Source organism: Onychomys torridus, chromosome 3 (genome assembly GCF_903995425.1).
Source record: "Onychomys torridus chromosome 3, mOncTor1.1, whole genome shotgun sequence".
Classification (NCBI taxonomy): Eukaryota; Metazoa; Chordata; class Mammalia; order Rodentia; family Cricetidae; genus Onychomys; species Onychomys torridus.
The window spans coordinates 139130721-139151955 of NC_050445.1; the positions used below are offsets into that span (position 1 = coordinate 139130721).

At 48.3% G+C, this 21235-nt stretch overlaps 1 protein-coding gene and 1 non-coding gene across 4 annotated transcripts in view; both read right to left on the reverse strand.

The window, feature by feature from the left end:
* The window catches only part of Ncapd2 (non-SMC condensin I complex subunit D2), a 27888-nt gene continuing 6653 nt past the window's right edge, over positions 1-21235 (reverse strand). For 2 of the 3 annotated variants that reach the window (XM_036181027.1, XM_036181026.1), the window contains exons 5-32: positions 20628-20809; positions 20209-20351; positions 17310-17437; positions 17111-17234; positions 16782-16929; positions 14154-14351; positions 12872-13006; positions 12695-12782; positions 12435-12609; positions 9915-10030; positions 9140-9364; positions 8307-8481; positions 7995-8079; positions 6391-6524; positions 5967-6099; positions 5791-5875; positions 5539-5703; positions 5128-5300; positions 3980-4091; positions 3785-3908; positions 3547-3702; positions 3033-3210; positions 2846-2940; positions 2241-2321; positions 1931-2114; positions 738-864; positions 487-642; positions 1-285 (exon numbers count right to left, since the gene is read on the reverse strand). In XM_036181027.1, coding sequence (XP_036036920.1) covers positions 200-285; positions 487-642; positions 738-864; positions 1931-2114; positions 2241-2321; positions 2846-2940; positions 3033-3210; positions 3547-3702; positions 3785-3908; positions 3980-4091; positions 5128-5300; positions 5539-5703; positions 5791-5875; positions 5967-6099; positions 6391-6524; positions 7995-8079; positions 8307-8481; positions 9140-9364; positions 9915-10030; positions 12435-12609; positions 12695-12782; positions 12872-13006; positions 14154-14351; positions 16782-16929; positions 17111-17234; positions 17310-17437; positions 20209-20351; positions 20628-20809 — 3911 coding nt within the window. In that variant the 3' untranslated portion in view covers positions 1-199. The remainder of the gene's footprint in view (positions 286-486; positions 643-737; positions 865-1930; positions 2115-2240; positions 2322-2845; positions 2941-3032; positions 3211-3546; positions 3703-3784; positions 3909-3979; positions 4092-5127; positions 5301-5538; positions 5704-5790; positions 5876-5966; positions 6100-6390; positions 6525-7994; positions 8080-8306; positions 8482-9139; positions 9365-9914; positions 10031-12434; positions 12610-12694; positions 12783-12871; positions 13007-14153; positions 14352-16781; positions 16930-17110; positions 17235-17309; positions 17438-20208; positions 20352-20627; positions 20810-21235) is intronic. The other variant, XM_036181028.1, reaches the window with a different exon arrangement.
* On the reverse strand, positions 20887-21207 carry LOC118580982. The gene has a single exon (XR_004944630.1). It is a non-coding gene; the product is annotated as a small nucleolar RNA U85 (small nucleolar RNA).

Consider the following 21235-nt stretch of genomic DNA (forward strand, 5'->3'; position numbering starts at 1 on the left):
TTAAAAGTCTATAAAAACATTTATTCACTAGAAAACAGTGATAGCAAGTGTCTTGGAAAGTGAATGCAGTCAGATGGGCTCTAAGAGAAAGGCCTTGAATGCAAAGACCGTCTACATGTTAAAAACAAGGAGGAACTGAATTCAAAACCATCAGTGAGATGCCCTGCACGGCAGGGATGGGGCGAGGCACAGACAACTCCTAGGACCTGTGTCTTCGTGCAGATGCTCTGCGGATGGGGGTGGTTCTCTTGGGTGTCTCTTCTTCTGTCAGCTCCGCTGAAAGCTCTATTCAAAGAATTATAGGAACAAAAGCTGAGTCACAAAGATGGTGCAAAAACGGATCTTAAAAAATAAACAGAGTTGCAAAGCACTGCGGAAGTCAACCAAACTGCATGTTACCAGGAAGACTGAATCTACACCCAGGCTACACCCAGGCAAGCCCTGCTGAGACCCCAAGGCAAGCAGCTGAAGGAGGGCGAGTCATACCGTCCTCACTGGCCTCATCACTGGAAAAGACAACTTTGGCTTTCTTCTTGGACTTCGATTGCTGAGTGTTTGGACGACGAGGGTTGGTCCGTCGGGGCTTAGGTGTGACAAAGTCATTGTCTGAATCTACAGAGGTCAGAGGCTGCTGCCTGGAGACTGGAAATGGCAGGGAGACATGATTTCAAAAACAAAAACAAACCTCAAAGGAAAAAGATTAAAGATGGAGAACCCCATGAGGGCTTGTCTCGTACCAGCAGAGGGTTTCTTGGAAGACAGGGCTCTCTGGTTGCCTCCTTGGCCAGTTTCAAGCTCCTCTGCTCCATCCATGCCTCTGGTGTGATAGGCCCGAAGCTTCTGCTCAAATTCATCTATGACAGCCTAGAGGAAAAAAGGTTAAAACAGGGCTGGAAACATTTCCCAGTTTAAAAACAGCTATGAAAGAAACAGAAAGATGCCAGGTGGTGGCGGCGCATGCCTTTCTTTAATCCCAGCACTCAGGCAGAGGCAGGCAGATCTCTGAGTTCGAGGCCAGCCTGGTCTACAGAGTGAGTTCCAGGACAGGCTCCAAAGCTACACAGCAAAACCCTGCCCCCCCCCCCCACACACAAAAAAAAATAATAAAATAAATAAAAGAGATTCTAAGTGGAAGAGGCCAATCCAAAATCAGTATATATGTTGAGTGACACCACCCCAGGGGAGAGATGGTCTTTAGGGTAGTGAAAATGTCCAGTACAGCACTGGAGTGACAAGTATGTGCCATTGTATTCAGGGAAAACTGTGGACTTGAGTACTGATCTGTCAATCATTCAGTTCCTTCAGGTCGATGTAGACTGTAAGACCACAGTACCCAAGGACAAGAGCCGATGGGGTAAAGGACATAAGTGTATTGGGACAGGAGCAAATGGGGACTCTACTTACTTAGTTTGGCTTTAAACATGAAACTACTCTAAAAAAGAAGTCTAGTGCCAGGCATGTGGGGGAGGCAGAGCCTGGGGAATCTCTGAATTTGAGGCCAGCCTGGTCTACATAGCAAATTCTAAGCCAGCTAGCACTACACAGAAGGACCAGGTCTCAAGTAGAGATTGGCTCTTACTAGGGGCTAGAGAGATGGCACTCGCTGCTCTTACAGAAGACCTGGGTTCAGTTCCCACATGGCAGCTCACACCTGTCTGTAACTCAAGTTCCAGGGACCTGACACCTTCACACAGACACATACACAGGCAAAACACCAATGCTCATGAAATAAAAATAAATACATCTGAAAAAGAGAACGGCCTTTAAAGGGACTAGGGATTGGACACAGAAAGATCTGGTCTTATCACTCTGGTTAAATGGTTGTAGTGTGGCTAGCAAGGCAGGAAGTTAAGAGTTCCACAGCATTCAGGGAGAGCAGGTTGTGTTTACTGCACTGGGACCCAAAGGGCCAGTACCCTGTACCACTCACCTTGCCCTCGGGCTTGGCCCCACGACGCAGTTTGCCCACAACCGACAAAAAAGAACTGAAGACAGATTCGTCTAACAGCTTGTCTCCAAAGCAGTCAAAGTGGTCCAGCATCTTGTGGAGGCCGCGCTCTGTGAGGGGCAGCTGGGACACACAGTAGGCCAGATCGCGGTATTGCCGCTCAGTTCTGCAAAAGGGGGGCATTTTATGAGGCATGCACACATTGCCTTCAGTCTCCCTTGGTCCCAGGGGCACCACTCTTCAGAGGGAAGAGTCCCTCTTGGCACAGAGGCCTCCCAAAACGGCAGCTTACCGGGCTGTGCGGAACCGTTGACACAGCTTCTCCACCAGGCTCTCCGTCTGCTTGTCCTTGGTGATGTAGGAGAGGAGCTGCCTGTGAGGAGGGGAGTGTGTGACTGACTGGCCAGGGAAGCTCGATTCTCAACTACTATACCGAACCCACCTCCACCCCACCTTTTCTGTCCTTGCTTTAGAAGAATGTTCTTGGCCATGGCCTGCCACTGTTCCTTTTGTCCCCTTCTGTTTATTGAGAAGCAAATAAAACAGCTAACGTGTGCGTACCACACTGGGAACTGCACCCACCCTATTTAAGAGCCTCAGGAACTCTGGAGCAAGTACTATCATCCCATAGAGGGAAACAGGCAGGTGGTAGAGGTCAAGTTGTTTTGGGGGAAGGTACAGCTAAAATGTACCTGGGGCTGAAGACAGCGGCAGGAATGCTTGCCTAGCATATGCAAGGCCCTGAGTTCATTCTTCCTCATTCTCAGCACATGATATCAACAAACCAACCAATCAACCAGAGATGATTAAAAGTGTGTCTGGTTCCGAACTAAGTCTGTGTGCTCCACACACATACCCCACACCATGCTACATCCCTGTAGGTCAAGAAAGCCATACTTCATGATGGTGTGGAAGGGTTCCTCCTCCACTCCACCCTCGGGGTCTGACAGGCGACTGATGATGTCAGGGAGGAGATTATAAATTGCATTGCCCTGTAGGAGAGAGAGAGACCACAGCCGGTAAGGTGGGCGGGCAGTTGACCTATATACTACCTCTGCAGAAAGCTTCAAGCTGCCTCTCTCACCTTGTGGGAGAGCTCATTGAAGAAGTTCTTGGCCAGGGCAGCAATGTGAGGCACAGGGTCAATGAGCAGCACAGCCATCTCGCTGACCTGCCCCTTCACCTTCACCATGTCCTTCAGGATCAGGTGCGTCATCACCAGGCCTGCCGTCCTCCGCACTTGCTGAGCTGGGTCTCGGAGGCTAGGGATAAAAGCTCTACTGAGATCAAGAACTCTTGTTTATACCTTAGGACCACACGAAGGCCCGATGCAAGGATCTATTGTTCTACAGTAGGCCCTTCTGGAATCAGCTCGAAGGCTAGTTTGAATTGAAGGCTGGAGTCAGGAACAATGCAAGGCTTGTAGACAGGATTTTAGAAGGATGCTTCAACTTCCAGTGTCCATTTAGGGCTGCTTGCACAGGCTGCCTAGCTAGCAGATATTGAAGACACTACCACAGGTTAGGGGAAGAGCTGTGACTCACTGCACTAATGGACTCCAGAAGAGAACTCTTACCGGTGTGCGAGCGATCTCTTACCGGGCATACAGATGAGGAGTCCAGGGATCCACCAGGTTGGGGAAGCGGATAGCCAGGTCCCCAGTGGCAACCATGAGATTAGACCGGACAGTGGGGAGTGAAGACTTTTCAAGCATGGTGAAGAGAAGACGAAGCTGGGAGTCACAGAAAGTGGCACTGAGGGCAAAGAGAGGGTCATCAGGGAAGCAGGAGAGCTGTGCCATCTCACCTTCCTGGAGTTGAGCACAGCGGGGCCTACCTGATCATGCAGAACTTGCCGAGGGCCAGCGAGGCAGCTGCACAGAGGTCTGGGTGGCCATACAGGCCGGGGTTGTTGCACACCGTAAGCAGCAGCGGGATAAAGGCAGCTAGGACCTGATCGCCTGTGGAGGAATAGCTCAGTTTGGACAGCCTGCATTCGCTGGGGAGAAGGGCACACAGCAATCCTTCTTACCATCCAGCAGTTCCTTCTCACAGATGCTGCGGATCAGTTCTGCCTCTGTGTCATCAGCAGTGGCTCCGACCAGCCCCAGCTCTTCCTCCATAGTTGTCTCAGAGCTTGTATTCTGAAGAGAGAGAAGCCAGGGATCTCGGTGATCACTTTTCTATTTTGAGACAGGCTCTCGTGTAGCCCTGGCTGTCCTGAAACTCTCTATGTAGACCAAGCTGACCACGAGCTCACAGGGGGTCTGCCTGCCTCAGTCTCCTAAGCTGGGATAAAAGCGGGTATCACTTCATCCTCCTTTGAGACAAACTTTACACAATTTTTTTGTTTTTCTGAGTGTTTGTTTACCCTGTGTGTATGTATGTAAGTGTACCACATGTGCGCATTGCACATGGAGCTGGAGTTAGAGATGGTTGAGAGGCACTATGTATGTTCTGAGATCTGAACTCAGGTCCTCTTCAAGGGCAGCAAGTGCTCTTAACTCTGAGCCACCTCTCTACTCACAAGATATCATTTTTGATTCTAGCATAACACTTCATTTGCATGAAGAGACCTAAAGATAACATTTATAAAACCATCCATAGAAGTACCAAATATGTCCGTCCATAAAGAACGAATTCACAAGTGAAGGAGTAACTAGACCCCTGTAGGTTTTTAAGTTGCTGAGACAGGTCTCTATACATCCTCCTCGAAAACATGACTGTAAATGGTAAATAATTGGATTGTGCCTAACTTGACATTGGTTCAAGGTCACTACCCCACTGCTCTAAGACTGTCTTATTTGTCTACCAGACAAATATGCCTTTAGCAGACAGAACACAGAGTCTCACCAGGTGACAGGCTAGTAACACAGGCTGATAAGAAGAGGGGGTGTTACGTGTGTTCAAACAAACAGTACCTCAGATGGGGCCCGTATCTAGACTAAGGTATCCAGGTCAGTCTGTGTGAACCTAATGCCCCCTAGTGGATGAGCATGGATAGACCATGCCATCTTGGTTGATGCTAACCTTCCCCAGGGGAGCATCAACAGAGAGGCAGGTTCTTCATTTGCTAATAGAGAAGCAGAGATTTCCCTAGAAAGCAATGTCCTGAGGTGAGGTTATGAAAATCTGGGAAACGCTTGGGGGCAGGAGCCCATCACCTCACCACTCATTCACCTTCTCCTTGGGCTCCTTGGTCCTGTGTTCCTGCTCTTCCCGAAGAACTCGCCGCCGCCCCAGCTCTCCGCTCACTGCTTGTTCTAAATGTACCAGCTGCTGCAGGGCCACATCCCCAGCCAGTGACAGCAGGTTCATCAGCAGGAACGTGGGGAGCCTGGGGACAGTCTCCTCTGACGCAGAAGGAAAGAGCAGAGGCCTAGTCAAGTCCCATCAAACTCCCAGGTCCACCCCTTACTCATGTGCTGCTCAAATTGAGAACAGGAGGTGGGGTGGGACACGTGGCAGTGACCCACCCCACATCAGCCTGAACAAAAATGAGTGTGGGCTGAGGCTCCTCACCCTTTAGGGAAAACACCTGATGCTGGCTGCCCACTCAGCCCCTGAGCAATCAAACCTCTGCCCACTCACTGGGGTCCTCCTCAGGGGTCTGCTTCTCAAGCTTCTCCAAGGCTTGCTTTGCACAGCCTTGTAACATCTGGGCACAGATTACTTCAGGGCCCTCTGCCAGCTGGTAGGTTAGGGTTACCGCTACCTCTTTGAATGGGATCCAGAGGGGATCGGGGTGTGTAAAGCCTGGAGAGAGGAGAAGTTGGTCACCGCAGTGAGAGGACCCAGCCACACCAATCGGAGAGCTTCTCCAGGCCCTTCTGGAGAGCTTACCCTTTGTGACCATCTCTCGAAGTCGTTCAAACAACCTGTGTTCTTGAGGCAGCCGGAAGGGAGGTTGACGTTCCCCCAGGGAAGGCTGGTAAGAAGACAAAATGCCAGGGTGGGGAAGGCAGACAAGAGACTCCCCACCCTTCTCAGCTGAGCCTCAGCCACCCCACATCACCCACCTTCCTCCTGTCCGAGATGTTGGCAATGGCAAGGCACACCTGCTGGGCCAGCCTGTAGTCCTGGGGAGACTTTTCATCCAGCCCCACCCTCACCAGCGTGTCTAAATTGCTTCCTACAATTTCTGGTTTTCCTCTAGGGAAAGAAAACGGAGTTAAAGGCGGCCCTGGGCAGATTCTGTGGGAGATGACAGCAGTGCAGGAAGGTCCCGGGACCCGCGTGGGGCCCCTAGAGCCCTGAGGCCTGACTCAGGCCAGGTCCCCGGATGTGCCAGTGACGATTTCCCCTGCCCGGGCAGGCAGGTGCTCTCTACACCCAGGCAGCCGACCCTGAGGAAACTCATCCGGGTTGACTGTGACGATGGAAGGAGAGGGCTTTTCAGAGCCCCTCCTTCCCACTCTACTTGTTCCTGGGACTGAGCCTCACCGTGCCATCATGCCAAGAAGCATGACAGAGGAACAGCGCTCCAGAGGAGAGCAGGGGACCTTTTCCGTGGCTCGCTCCCACAGCAGTTGGATCACTGCTGGTTTTATCTCATCCTTCTGCACAAACTCACACAGCTGAGGAGAAAAGAAAAATAATTCAGCTTCAAAAGACCAGCTCCCTGTTGGGCTACTTATCTGAAGACAACGCTGAGATCTGGATGGAGCTGACACTGGGAACAGAAGAGGAAGCAAATGTCCGCCAGGAGTTTGGGGAGGCACTTCTCACTCCATTCTCTATTCTCCTACTTCTGTGTCTTTCTTCCAGGCTACACCTCTAAAGAGACACAGTCAAATGGATCTTGCTCTGGGGAGGAGCACTCCGGATATTTCTAGTCACTTTTCTTACTGTGAGAACAAGGTCAAACTGTCTACGTCAGGGCCACTGTCCCTTTTACCATCTCATTTTCACAGCAATGCCAACACCCTCTCCTTTACACGTGCATTCACTTTGCCGCCCAGTCCCTGGCTATTTCTCCAGGCCGGACTGTCCTGTCATCACTGTACACATGCAGGGCTTCAGGCAGCACTCCGACCCTGTCCACAGCTCTCCAGGTGGCTTGTGTGTGACAGGCACGGCATCCCCGAAGCATCTGCTTCCAGCTCGTCTCTGTCTACTCTACAAGTCCTGAGCAGCAGGCATTGCCACCACCAGACCCTCTCTTTCCCCAGAAAGGAACAGAAGTAGCAACCAAGAGGCCAGGCCAGCAGCTGGCACCACTCCCTAGTACAGATTGACCTCATTAAAATGCAGGGGTCCCTTTGACTTGAAGGCGTCAGGCCCAACTTGTTTATCTTCTGCAGATAACGATTTGAGTCAGAACACAAACGTCTTCATTCTCTGGCTGGGGCAGTGGACTTCCTTTGCTTTTTGTCAGAAATTCTCTCCTCTTCCTTCTCTTTCTCTCTCTCAATCTGAACTTCCACGACCCATGCTGACTAGTACCCACTACCTTGATGGCCAAGTCCCCAACCTCTACTGTAAGCAGCCCTGTCACCTCTGTTACAGCACAGAGGCTGAAGATGTTTCCTGAAGCTTGCACAGTGTAAAGGCTGCAGCCAGGCAAGCTGCTGAGCCTCTCCTGGAGCTTCCCTCACAGAAGCCCCATCCGACCTAAGGAGGAGCTACTCCAGAGTGGCCGGGCGGCGATAAGAACAGCGCCCAGGGCGCACATGGTAAGCAGCATGCGTTATTACTGCTATTGCCGTTGTTGCCTGGGCCAGCGGTTCTACATTTCCTAACCATGTTGTGTGTTCTCACTGTAAGTAAACTATTGGTGCTTTACATTTGGGCATGGGAGTTGAGCATCGCAGCACACGCCTGAATCTAGACACTGAGGAGCTGAGGCCGGACGGTGAGTCTGAGGCCAGCCTGGACTACATAGTGAGACAACTATGTAGCGAATGAACAAGAAAATAAAAATCAAGTTGGGAATGGGAAAGCACCTAATCTTAAGTCTCTTTGTGGGACTGAACAGATCTCTGCATACAGGAAGCAGCCACTAATTGTAACTGCTGAGTTAGAAGAGGACAGAGCAGAAGACTCACGATTTCCTCAAGACACTGAATGGTCCCGACCGAGGCATCCACTAACAACAAAGACAGGTTCTGGATCAAGGCCTGGGCTGTGGCTCTGTGGGAACAGCAGAGATCAGTGGTCACTACGACTGGAAAGCTGGATTCAGCAAGCAGGCTGGTAGGTTAGATAAGTGCTTGGAGTAGGCCTCAGCAGAGATCCACCGAGCCTGGTATGGACCATCCTTGAGTTCAGACCTCCCTAGAAGAACACCCTTTAGGACACTAGGAAACCCCGAGAAGCTGACTTCAGTAAAGTTAGTGAAGACAGGGAAGCCCACGTACCTGGCTGAGTCTCCTTTTGGGCTGAGGTAGAGTTGGCGGTAGGCATTAAGGACAGCTTCCCGGACACCGGGCTCCTTAGACCAGATGAGAGGCAGCATGCGGCGAACCCCAAACAGGGCCTGGGGCACCCCAAATTGGAATACCATCACAAAGAATTCAATCACCTCCTGCACCACTGAGAACAAATACAAATGTCACCCATCTATTTGACAAATATCACACTAGCCATAGAATTCCTGTTAGCACAGTGACATGACTGTGGAGGTCACTGTCATTGTCCCCAAGAATGACTGCTACAATGCCTTTTCATGACACGGGCTAAACTAGGTAAACTGTAAGATATTAACAGTGGTAAACACCCCCTGACTTTTAATGGTACAGGCGTCAGGGGCTGGATGGTAACTCAGTGGTTAAGAGCACTTGCTGCTCTTCCAGAGGTCCTGGGTTCAATTTACCAGTACCTACATGGTGGCTCACAACAAATCCTAAATCCAATTCCAGAGGATCTGAATCCTCTTTGGTCTCTGCAGGCATCAAACATGCATGTGGTACACACACGTGGAGGCAAAATACTCATACACATAAAAGTAAATAAGATCTTAAAAATACAATACAGGGTTGGGGATTTAGCTCAGTGGTAGAGTGCTTGCCTAGCAAGCGCAAGGCCCTGGGTTTGGTCCTCAGCTCCAGGAAAAACAAAACAACAACAACAACAAAAACCCCCAAACCCCACCAAAACCAATAATAATAAAGGCGTGGGCATCAATAAATACGAGCAGGCAGGACTGTTTTCCAGCCCAAGACCAGCTCTTTCTAAGAGGAGTCAGGCTTACCTGTGGTTGTGTTTTCATACATCATCTTGCTGATGATGCCGATGGCCTCTGTCACCTTCTGGGAGAAGCTGTAGGCATCCTGCAGATACTGCACCAGCATCTCCTGCTTCACCAACTCATCATTCCTCTGGGATCCCTCGGGCTCAGACACACTGGGAGACTCTCTACTGTCCGTCAGCCCTGGGACTGTGTCCCCAGGAGATCCCTGTGTGGAAGCTGCAGGGCCTAGGAATTAGAGAGGTAGTGTTGGTTAAGGCGGCAGCGCTCGTGGCCGGCTACTGCCCGCGACGGAGGAGAGCGCTGGACCAAAGAGTCAGTGCGCCATAGTTACCTTTCTAGAGCTTTATTGAGAGAGAGAGAGAGAGGAGAGAGAGAGAGAGAGAGAGAGAGAGAGAGAGAGAGAGAGAGAGGAGAGAGCGGAAAGAGAGAAAAGGAACGCACAGAGGGCCCGCCCACTTTTTAGGCTGGGACGCCATGGCAGGCTGGTGATGTAATTAAGGACAGAATCCTTACATACAGGACAGACAGTTTTGCTCAGGTATATGTGGGGAGTCCAGGGACTACCAACATCCCTGGCTATTTCTTTCAACAATTTGAAGGGATGAATTAGAATCTATTCTAAAACACTTTGGTTCATTTCTTAATAGATTCCTGCAGACGGCTCTAGTAGGCACAGGCGTCCTGTCACCGGGCTGTTCTCTTCCAGAGTGGCAATGTCAACCCCCTCCCGAGCCTCCTTCAGCCCAAGGCTGTGCTTGCTGACTGAAAGGATTACCTTTGAAGATAATTCCCAGGAGATTCAGGAAGCTGTTCTCCTCTAGCTCTGTGTGACTGAAGGGTTCAGACTCCTGGAAGTGGCCGGTGGCTTCTTGAGTCAGAATAATAGCCTGCCTGAAAGAAAAGCAGCCTGTCACCAATTCAGCGCCCAGAAGAGTGTCACTGAAGCCCTCATAAGGAATCCTACCTCATGATTCCATCCAGCCCCTACATGTAGCTCCCTAAAGAAAAGGGATATGGCTGGGTGGTGATGGCACCCGCCTTTAATCCCAGCACTCGGGAGGCAGAGGCAGGCAGATGTCTGTGAGTTCGAGGCCAGCCTGGTCTACAGAGTGAGTTCCAGGAAGGGCTCCAAAGCTATACTGGGAAATTTGTCTCAAAAAACCATAAAGAAAAGGGATGTCTTATGGTTAAAAAGTTGTGCAGTACCTACTAGGACATCAGGTCCCAAACATCAAGCATTTACTGCGGTCTTCAAGGAACTTGGATCTTTTCTAAACTTTTAAAATCACAAACCCAGGGCTAGCCACATAGCTCTACAGGAAAGGGTACCTACCACAGAGTTTAATCCCTTGGAGTTCAATTTCTAGAACCTACATGGTGGAAAGAGAATTGATTCCCAAAAGTGGTCCTCTGATCTTTACATATGCTGTACCCCTATGCCCACTCTCATAAACACACACACACACACACACACACACACACACACGCCTGCTCCAAACACTTGTGTAAAAAGCCTGCTATGTTTGGAGTCAACAGACTTACAATAATTTGTTACTTTTATGGCATAACTGCACATCAGGTTCTTTTCTTGAAACAGAGTTTAACAATGTACTCAGAATGACCACGAAGTCACCAGGTACCCAGGCTGCCCTTCAACTCTCAATCCCCCTGCCTTAGACTCCCTGAATCCTGGCATTACAAACAAGTACTGCAGCCCACAGTAACATCTGTGTAGCTGGGCATAGCTAGGAGGCACAGTTCAGCAGTGGAGCACATGCTGAGCGCACACACAAGCTCCTGGGCTTTATGTCTGTCAAGAAAAGAACAAAAAGGGCAGCAGGCGGCGCCACAACTGGTTTCCGTGGTGCTGGGGCTGAAGGCAGGGTTTCGTAGCTGAGGTGAGCACTCCACCGAGCCAGCCACATCTCCATCCCTTTCCACCTTTTGGAGAGAAAGTTCTACTACAAAGCCCTGGCTGAGATGAGAGCAAGACAGCTTGCTGTTTAGATCGTGCTAGCTCAGAACTTGCAGCGACCTGCCTCTGCCTCCCGAGTGCTGGGGTTACAGGCGGCACCATCATACCAGGCTCACTTACCACTCACTTAGCTGTCGTGAAGTGCTAGGAACCAAATGCAGGGCCTTGAACAGACCAGGTAAGTGCTTTACCACTAGGCTAGACCTCCAGGACTGGGAGAGCCTTTTTGTTTTGTTTTGCTTATCGGGCTCTGGGGATTGAACCAAGAACCTTGTGCATGCTAGTGTTGTACCATCCCCAGCTTTCTCTAACCTCTGAGATAGAATCTCATCAAGATACTCAGGCAGGCCTCGGTAATCTTTCCTGACTTAGCTTCCCAAGTAGTTTGGATTATAGGCCTATACCATAGACTGGGCTCCTGAGTAGTTTCAAAAACATTTAAGAGTAGAAGGGCAGTTGTGTAGTATGCATTTGGTCAGACATTACTACAGTAAAAATACCTATCACCTCTGGCAGCAGCATACTTAAATAAAAATCCCCCAAACAGAGATCCGCCTGCCTCTGCCTCCCAAGTGCTGGGATTAAAAGCATGTGCCACCACCACCTGGCTTAGTACTAAGCATTTTTAAGGACTCATCATAAGTCTCTCAAAGGTTAACTCTAAATCCACACAGGCCTGTTGTGACATAATCTTTTTGTACACTATGAAGATGTGTCACTCTGGTTTAATAAAAAGATGAATGGCTGGGCCAGGTGATGGTGGCGCACGCCTGTAATCCCAGCACTCGGGAGGCAGAGGCAGGCGGATCTCTGTGAGTTCCAGGCCAGCCTGGTATACAGAGCAAGATCCAGAACAGGCTCCAAAGCTACAGAGAAACCCTGTCTCGAAAAAACAAAACAACAACAACAAAAAGACAATGGCCAATAGCTAGACAGGATTTTTGGGTCAGAGAGGGTGCTGGGAAGATGGTGGAGTTGCCAGCCAGATGCAGAGCAAGCAGGATGGGCAATACAGAGATGAGGTAATAAAGCCATGAGGCAGAAAGTAAATTTTAACAGAAATGGGCTAAGAAATTAAACTTATAATTTAAGTTATAAGAGCTAGTTAGAAACAAGCCTAAGCTATCGGCTGAGCATTCATAATTAATAAGTCTGTCTTTGTGTGTGTGTATGTGTGTGTGTGTGTGTGTGTGTGTGAGAGAGAGAGAGAGAGAGAGAGAGAGAGAGAGAGAGAGAGAGCGCACGAGCTAGGAGAGCTGGCAGCCCAAAGAAAAATTCGTCTACACAGACCTGCAGAGAACACCCTAGTCTTTCACATACTTGTAACTGGCTTTGGCAAGCAGCTGTCGGATGCGTCCTTTCACCTCCTCCACAGTCTCTGTATCAGCAATTTGTTGATCTACCTCTTCCTGGGGAAGCTTTAGGAGCTGCTGCAGGGTAGACTTCAATTCTGGCAACATGGCTTCCCATTCCTCCTCTGGGTCTAGGGCTGCAGCTGAATGGGAGTCTGTTTAGTGTCTCTTAGGGTTTGTGACCTCAGGGAGGAAGCAAGCCAGACTCCCGGGGCAGCGGCTACTCACAAGCAGCCGCAGTTCGCCTCTGGGCTCTCATTTCTTGTAATTTCTGGGTCTCCTTCTGCAGTGGTCCAGCAAGGTCAGTATCACTGAGCTGTCAAGTTAGAATGCATATGTGGTCACCAGGTGACACTCTTCCATCTTGGTTTCCATGGCACCACTCTTTTGCACACGTTTACTCACCTTGCAGGAGAAGGGGTTATTGGCTAGAAAGCTGGCCAGGAGCTGGATGGCATTTTTACATACCAGCACCGACCTGTCTGCTAGGCGTCCCACGGCCAAGGCCACCACGGCCTGGAAACGGGTCAGGGGGAGCACCTGGACGAGCAGAAGGAGAATCAGCTCAAAGTTAGCACCACCCAACTGCAGCCTGCGGGCCACCTCCAGGGGCTCAACACAAAACCCTAACCTTACTTAAAGTACGGTGTTTTGTGGTGATTTTTCTTTGTACTTAACTTTTCATTTTGCATTGTTTGTGGGTATGAACTTGGTAGATGACAATGTCAAGTTGCAATGTCCAAGGGTTGGACACAGCTGTGAGTTTAAATTAAGCCACTCACTCACTCTAAACAGGCTTTTCTGTGGGATTACAAAATATGTGAGCAGCACCACACTGTAGTCTTTAACGGGAGCAGGCACCTTGTCCTTGGAAAGGGAAGACTTTTATTTTATTTTTTAGTTAATTAATTTATATTTTATGTATGAGTACTCTGCATACACACCTGCATGCCAGAAGAGGGCATCAGATCCTATTACAGGTGGTTGCTGGGAATTGAACTCATGACCTCTGGAAGAGCAGCCAGTGCTCTTAATCACTCAACCATCTCTCCTGCCCCCATGGCAGACTTTTATTTATTTATTTTTGTTTGTTTGTTTGTTTGTTTTTTTCAGCTGAGGATTGAACCCAGGGCCTTGCACTTGCTAGGCAAGCACTCTACCACTAAGCTAAATCCCCAACCCAACTTTTATCATGGTTAGTAAGAATCTCAAGTCTAGACTCTTCCTTGGGGCAGTTACCAGATTCTTTGTCTATTTAAAAAACAAAACAAACAAACCAAAACCATTTTTTTAGAGGGTTAGAGAGATGGCTCGGAGGTTTTGAGTCCTGACTGCTCTATCAGAGGACCTGGGTTCAATTCCCATCACCCACATGACAGCTCATCACAGTTGTCTGTAACTCCAATCCCAGGGAATAAGAAGAGGCCTTCTGGCCTCCACAGGTACTGTCCACATGTGGTACATGGACACAAACTAGCAACACATCTTTTCTCTTAACTGAACAAGGTCTCCTATTGCCCAGCTGTCTTCAAACTTTCTATGTGGCTGAGGATGACCTTAAACTACTGACTCTCCTACTTCCCAAATTCTAGCACCACAGGCATGCCACATGCTCAGTGAGATTCTCTCTTTACTTCAGCAAGTATACAGAGAAATATTACGTTTTAGCACAGAGGAGGTTGTTTACCTTCTGTTGAACAATTCGGGTAAAGAGCTGTAAAACTCGGCTTCGAACAAAGGAGTTAACATCATGGCCATGAGCTTGCAGGATGTCCAAGAATTGGTCTCTGGTTTCTCGGGCTGTTTCTTCTAGTTGGTCACCTTTTAGAACCTGTAGTATCATCTCAGCCATGGCTGCTAGCACAGCATTGCGCATCATGTAATTCTGAGAGAGGGACATAACGTTGGAACAAACCTCTCCTTCTGTATGCACATTTCTTTCCCTCAACTCCTCTGCCCTTTGTCAAGGTTATGATTGCTTGTACTAATAGGCTGTGACCTTCCTGGCCAACTGCCTAGGTATTTGTCCCCAGGGCCACAGGAAGATGATGAGTCCCAAGGGGATTTGTATGCTCAGAGAGTGTCAAGAAAATAAGTAAGAGCCAAAATCAAAGGGTGGTGATTCCTAGTCTGAAATGCTTGGGACACAGTATTTTGGATTTTGTATATCTATATACACATAGTATCTTAGGGATGAAAATGAAATCTAAATGTGAAATACATCTATGTTTCTTTTTCTTTTCTTTTTTTTCAGAGCTGAGAACCAAACTCAGGGCCTTGTGCTTGCTAGGCAAGCGCTCTACCACTGAGCTAAATCCCCAACCCCATCTATGTTTCAAATACATCACACTTACAGCCTAAGGGTAATCTCAGATACCACCAAGCCTGAGGACCTGAGTTCAATCCCCAAGACCAATGAAGAGAGAGAACCATCTTCCACACATATGTACATATTACACACACACACACACACACACACACACACACACACACACACACAGAGTGTATAACTGTTTTTCTTCTGAGACAGGGTCTCACTATGAAGCACTATCTGGCCTAGGAGTATAAAGAGCAGACTGGCCTCAAATTCACAGTGATCCACCTGCCTCTGCCTCCTGGGTGCTGGGATTAAAGATGTGTGCTATATCTGGCAAATAATATAAATAAAAAACAAAATCATATCTATCCATCAGTGCACATTTGAGGAACATTTCTTATTATCCTTTATATGAAGTCACAAAATGTTGTGGGATATTTGATCACACTGTGACCTTCTGATTGGTTTAATAAAGAGCTGAAAAGCCAATAGCTGGGCAGGAAAGGATAGGAGGACTTCCGGGCAGAGAGAGGAACTAGGAGGAGGAATCTAGGCATGTGAAAAAAATCGCCAGCAAGACACGGAGGAAGCAGGATGGGCGGTATGAAGGAGAGGTAGCAAGCAATGTGGCAGGGCATATATTAAAAAAAAAAATATGGATTAATTTAAGTTATAAGAGCTAATTGGAAACAAGCCTAAGCTAAGGCCAAGCTTTCATAATTAATAAGTCTCCGAGTCATTATTTGGGAGCTGATGGTCCAAAGAAAGACCCGTTACAATAAGACTTTTGAGCCTTATGAATAAGCATTCTCTTTCCTTCCTACTCCTTATAGACACAGAAGAGCAGATCAGCCTCAGTGCCAAGAAGTCTGTTATGTAATCTGGTAGAGAATAGGGCAGGGGACTCTCCACCTAGGCCAAGAGCCAGAGAATAGGAAAACTAGATCAACGAACAGACTGTCTTTGACGGTTCCCTAGGAACCCCAGGCTAGTCTGGGTAGAGGCCAGGTAAGTCAAGAACCGAGGGTACGGTGCAGGCTGGCTGAGAAAGCCCATTGTTTGTTGAGAGCGATGCTAACCAGACAGGAGCCAGAGGCTCCAGCCCAAGGACTGGATGGGACTGCAAACCAAGTGAGTCCCTCTCACGAGACAGGTGTGGAGTGGTCATCCCCTCTAACACCCCTGCACAAAACCGTAAAACTCAAGCGATATAAAAACAAGATTCATAAAAGGCTCCTTCTGTGCGTCTCTGTAGAAATGCCACAGTGACAAATCTAGACAACCTGTCTCTTTGTGTGAACATCTATTCTGGGGACAGTCTTCCTTTGTAGCCTAGGCTAGGATCCTTCTTTCTCAGCCCTCTGGGTCTCAGGCCCCAGGGTACACGTCCACTGACTAACTGAAAGCTACTTTCTTTCTCAAGAAACAACCTTGAAGCCAGGTGTGGGCACACAAGTTTGTGATCCCAGCGCTTGGAAAGTAGAAGTATGAATTCAAGGCCCGCTTTGGCTAAACAGCAAGTTTGAGGTGAGCCTAGGCTGTGCAAGACACTGCAGGGGAGAGGAAGGGAGAGAGATAGAAAATGAATATGAACCTTGGCTAGGCATGGTAACACACCTATAATTCTGGAACTTTGGAGCTAGCCTAGGCTACATGGCAAGCCTCCTTTCTTTCTTATTCTGTTGTGTGCATGTTTGATGTGTGTGTGCGCGCACACAGGCATCATGGAACATTTGCAGAACTCAAAGAACAACCACAACTGTCAGTCTTGCCCTTTCCCCTGTACAAACTTACATGCAGGCAAAGCACTCATACACATAAAAATCATAAAAAATCTTTTTAAAGGAAACAAAATTTTCACCTTCCAGTCCATGTGCTTATTAGCATGTATAAGTCTCTGGGTTGCTACCCAGAACCACATTAAAGTGATGAGAAAGACTAACTTCAATAATGGGCTTAGAAGCCCTAGACAAATCTGTGACTCCCTGGACTTCCTACCTCTCCATCCAGATGATCTTGCAAAATGCACATGCTGGACATGAGAGCGGCTGGGACCCGCTCTGCTAGCTCAGTGAGGAATGCCGCAACGCCCTTGGCCCCGGCGGTGTCTCGACTCAGCTCCTGTGGACCCCTCTGCCCAATCTCTCTATGGGGGAAGAAAACACAGATTTGGCGAGAAAGCTCAACTAGCCAGTTCCCAAGAAGGGAGGCCAAGACAGGCAGCTAGCATATGAAGGAATCCAGCATCCCGCCGAGGAAGGGCCGCTAACCTTCCTTTACCACCCCTGCCCCGGGAAAAATGGGAAGTTTCGAGAAGGAGGAGTCACCTTACGATCTCCCCCACTATGCTCTTCATTCCATAGTCTGTGGCCCACAGACTCACAGCTGCCACCAGTACAGACGGCAGATGTTCAAAGTGCTGCAGCATCTGGATGATCTTCACAGTGGCACCTGTGAAGCACCCACACGCAGCATTCAGAGAGGAATGGCAGAGCCGGGGCAGGGGCAAGGCGGAAGGCAACTTACTGAGCATGTGATTGTAACGGACCAAGGCCACCCCAAGCAGGTGTGCTATGGCTTCCCTGGTGGGGCGGTTCTTCTGGTGACTGATGGTGGGATTCTCCAAAAGCCGGTAGCAACAGCCAGTAACCAAACTTAAAAAAAAGAAAGGATGGACAGAAAGACGTCAGCTATCTGGAGTCAAGCCACCGGCAGCCCCTCACTCATTCTATCCCTACTATGTCCAAGATCAAGGTTTCTCCAGTCTAATCACCTTCCACATCAAGATGCTTTAGGGAAAGCAATCTCAAGGGGATTCTTACTTCGGATCAGCAAATTTCAGCCAGTTACCATGCCAACAAGAAACCAGACTATATGATCAAGATGGTAGGGCAAGGTAAAGACTTCTCATGTTAAAATGCTCAGTTCAGTCTTTAACAGACTTTTCATTTACATCTGTTGTAACTAACTGTTACTTTTGCTTTGGTGTGTGTGTGTGTATGTGTGTGTGTGTGTGTGTGTGTGTGTGTATGTGTGTGTGTGTGTGTTCCTGTACATGCATGCTGAGGCCCAAGCTCAACCTTGGGTTTCAGTTCTTAGGAGCTGTTTGCCTTGGTTTTTGAGACAAGGACTCTCACTGAATAGGCTAGGTTGGCTGACCACAAGTACTGGAGATCTGCTTGTCTCCACCTACCCAACACTGTGCCATGTTTGGTTTGGACATGGGAGTTGAGATCCCACCTAAGTCCTCATGATCGCATGGTAAGCATTTACACACTGAACCACCTCCCCAGCCACTGTTTATTTAAGACAGGCCTCAGGATGACCCGAAGTCTCCAAGTCAAGGCTGCCCTTGAACTCACAGACACCTGACTCTGCCTCCTGAGTGCTGGGATTATAGGTGTGTGCCACCATGCCTGGCTACTTATTTTTTTGAGACAAGGTCTTGTTATGTAGCTTTGGCTGCTCACAGTATAGCCTGACTGGCCTTGAACTCTTGGCAGACCTGCCGGCCTCTCAAGTTCTGGTGTATAGGCATGTGCCACCATTCCTAGTCACTTCCCCTTCAAACACACATTCCATTGGCTTCCAGACTCTGGACCCCTCTCAGATTCTGTGGCTTCCTCTCATCTCACTCACTCTACTGGCCATGGAGTGAGTACCTTCGTATACAGTCCTGGATTTGTGCTCTCTCCAAGTTACACACTTAGTGACCTCATTCGGTCTTCAAGGATTGACGCACCATTACATCCAAAGGCGTGTCTTTAGCCTACACACGCCTTCCTTCCAACAGTTGAATCTAACATCACTCAGATGTCCAACAAGCAGCTCAAACTGCATGTCCAAAGCAGGACTTCTCATCTTTCCTGCCAAACTCCCCCTACCGCCCTATACCTCTATTATCAGCACCTCCTTTTTCCAAATGCTCTGGCCACAGCCCCAGGAGAGCCATCCTTGACTGTACCTCCCTCATATTTCATACCCAATCTGCCAGCAGATCCTGTAACCAAAAGTACAAGAACAACTACTTCTCTCCATCCCCAGTGCCATTCCATGGTCTTGTCTTGATTACCGGAACTGGTTTCTTACTTCCTCTGCTGTTCCTACAGTCTATTTCTATCCCATAATCAGAATGACTCCATGAAAGTACAGTTACATAACCTCATGGCCCTGCTTGTGAGTGGCCCCATCGGACACATCGGAGTATAGATCAAAGTTACCATGTGGCTTATCAGGCCCTGCAGTGTGGCCTGACCCACCAGCCGACTCTCACCCTCTCTCAGCTGCCTCTCAGACCTCACTACTACTGGTATGTCATGGGATATTTGATCACATCATGTGAAGATATGTTGCTGTTTTACCTCACCTACCTACGGCACCTTCTGATTGATTTACTAAAGAACAGAATAACCAATAGCTAGGCAGGAGAGGATAGGCGGGACTTCCGGGCAGAGATAGGAACTCTGGGAAGAATGGGGGGGAGGGGTCATTTCACCAGACAGACACAGAGTAAGTGGAAGTGGAACTTATTATACTGAGAAGGGGTAACAAGCCACGTGGCAGAATGTAGATTAATATAAATGAGTTAATTTAAGTTTTAAGAACTAGTTGGGGGCTGGAGAGATGGCTCAGAGGTTAAGAGCACTGGCTATTCTTCCAGAGGTCCTGAGTTCAATTCCCAGCAACCACATGGTAGCTCACAACCATCTAGAATGAGATCTGGTGCCCTCTTCTGTATACATAATAAATAAATCTTTAAAAAACAAACAAACAAAAAAACCCCCACAATCCTTCCCCACCAAATTTCCTGGCCCTTTCCTTCATTTTGCTCCAAATTAATATATCACAATACATGCTACATATTTTCCTTATTTTAAACATTGCCAGCCAGGAGTTGTAGCTCATGGCTATAATTCCAGCATTTGGGAAGTTTGAGGCACGACTGAGCTCTAGGCTAGCCTGGACTATAACAGTGAGTTCAAGACCAGCTGGACTACACAGCAAGACCAACTTAAAAAAACAAAACAAAACAAAAAAAAACCCCAAACCCTCAAAAGCACAAAAAACCACCACTACCACCACCCAAAATTGCCTTCTATTCTGAAATATAAAGTGTCTATAATGATACTAACCATATACCTAGGGGATTCTTAGTAAGCACATTCCACAAATATAGGTATTAACAATGAGAAATTCATTGTGGTGGCACCTACCTTTAATCCCAGTACTTGGAGGCAAAAGTAGGTGAACCTCTGTGAGTTCAAACCCAGTTTGGTCTACCTAGAGACTTCCAGGCCAGACAGGGCTACACAATGAGACACTATCTCACAAAGTAATAAAGCAAAGAGGAAAAAAAAGATGTATCTAGCAAAAGGAACTCATTCCTCAGAGCTTAAGGTCATCTGCAGCTATCTTAACTACCCACCTGACAAATTCTTCTTCAATTACGGAGTGGTTCCATAGGTGACGAATGTCCAGCTGGAGTAGCTGTGTTAAAAGCTGGAGAACTGTTTGTCTCTCTTCCTCCCAGTCAAAGCCAAGGGCTGCCTTGGCCCGGGCCCTCTTCCCCTAAAGTGATCATATAGACATTTGGGGGTGGGGGTCAGAGAGTAAAGATCATCACAGTCTGTGTGCCCACACTATCTAGTATCAAGGCAAGGCTAGGCAGTACCCTAGAGGATTACAAGTTCCAGAATGCACAAGAACTACTGTCAGGGAAGGAGATCTGGCACTTGAGTACTTTCTCCTACACTCCAAGCAAGAACACTAAGCATCCTAGAATCACTGGCTTCTTTCCCATCCGTTCTTACCCCTCATATAAAATGGGCCAGCATTCCCACTTACCTTCCCACCCACATCCAGGTCGATGAGACTTGTCCGGCTGGTCATATTTTCAAAGGACTCCAAGAGGCGTATCAGGGCATAGCAGTTCATTTTGAGGGCATTTAGATGGGCACTTCTATCTGATACACTCAAAGTTGCATCATCCAGGATGGATGGAAGTTCCTGGGAGTGGCAGGATACCACTGTGAGGGGCAGAATCTGGGAGTTGGTCTCATTGACTTTCTTTACGTACCCCAACTTCTAAACACTTAGCACGTGTAGCCATCAGATTACCAAAGATCTGTGTGTCATCTCTCAGTGGCCATGACACAGCTAAGTCCTTTGGGACCCCTGACCCTTGTATCTTGAATACAGCCTGTTCCTACTTTCATTCCAGTTACCACAATTCTCCTGGCAACTGCAGAATCACCTCTACTGGAGTGAGGTGACTCAAAAGTAGGAAAATTTTTGTTGGTCCGCCCTTACAGTGAACATACATTACTCTGTATCGACCACCAAGATTACAGACCTGAATTGGTCAGAGGTCTCTGGACTTAGCCAAACCAACTGAATCACAACAGCCTTGATATCATCACATGGCTGAGAAAATGTAGGAAGTGCTAACCATA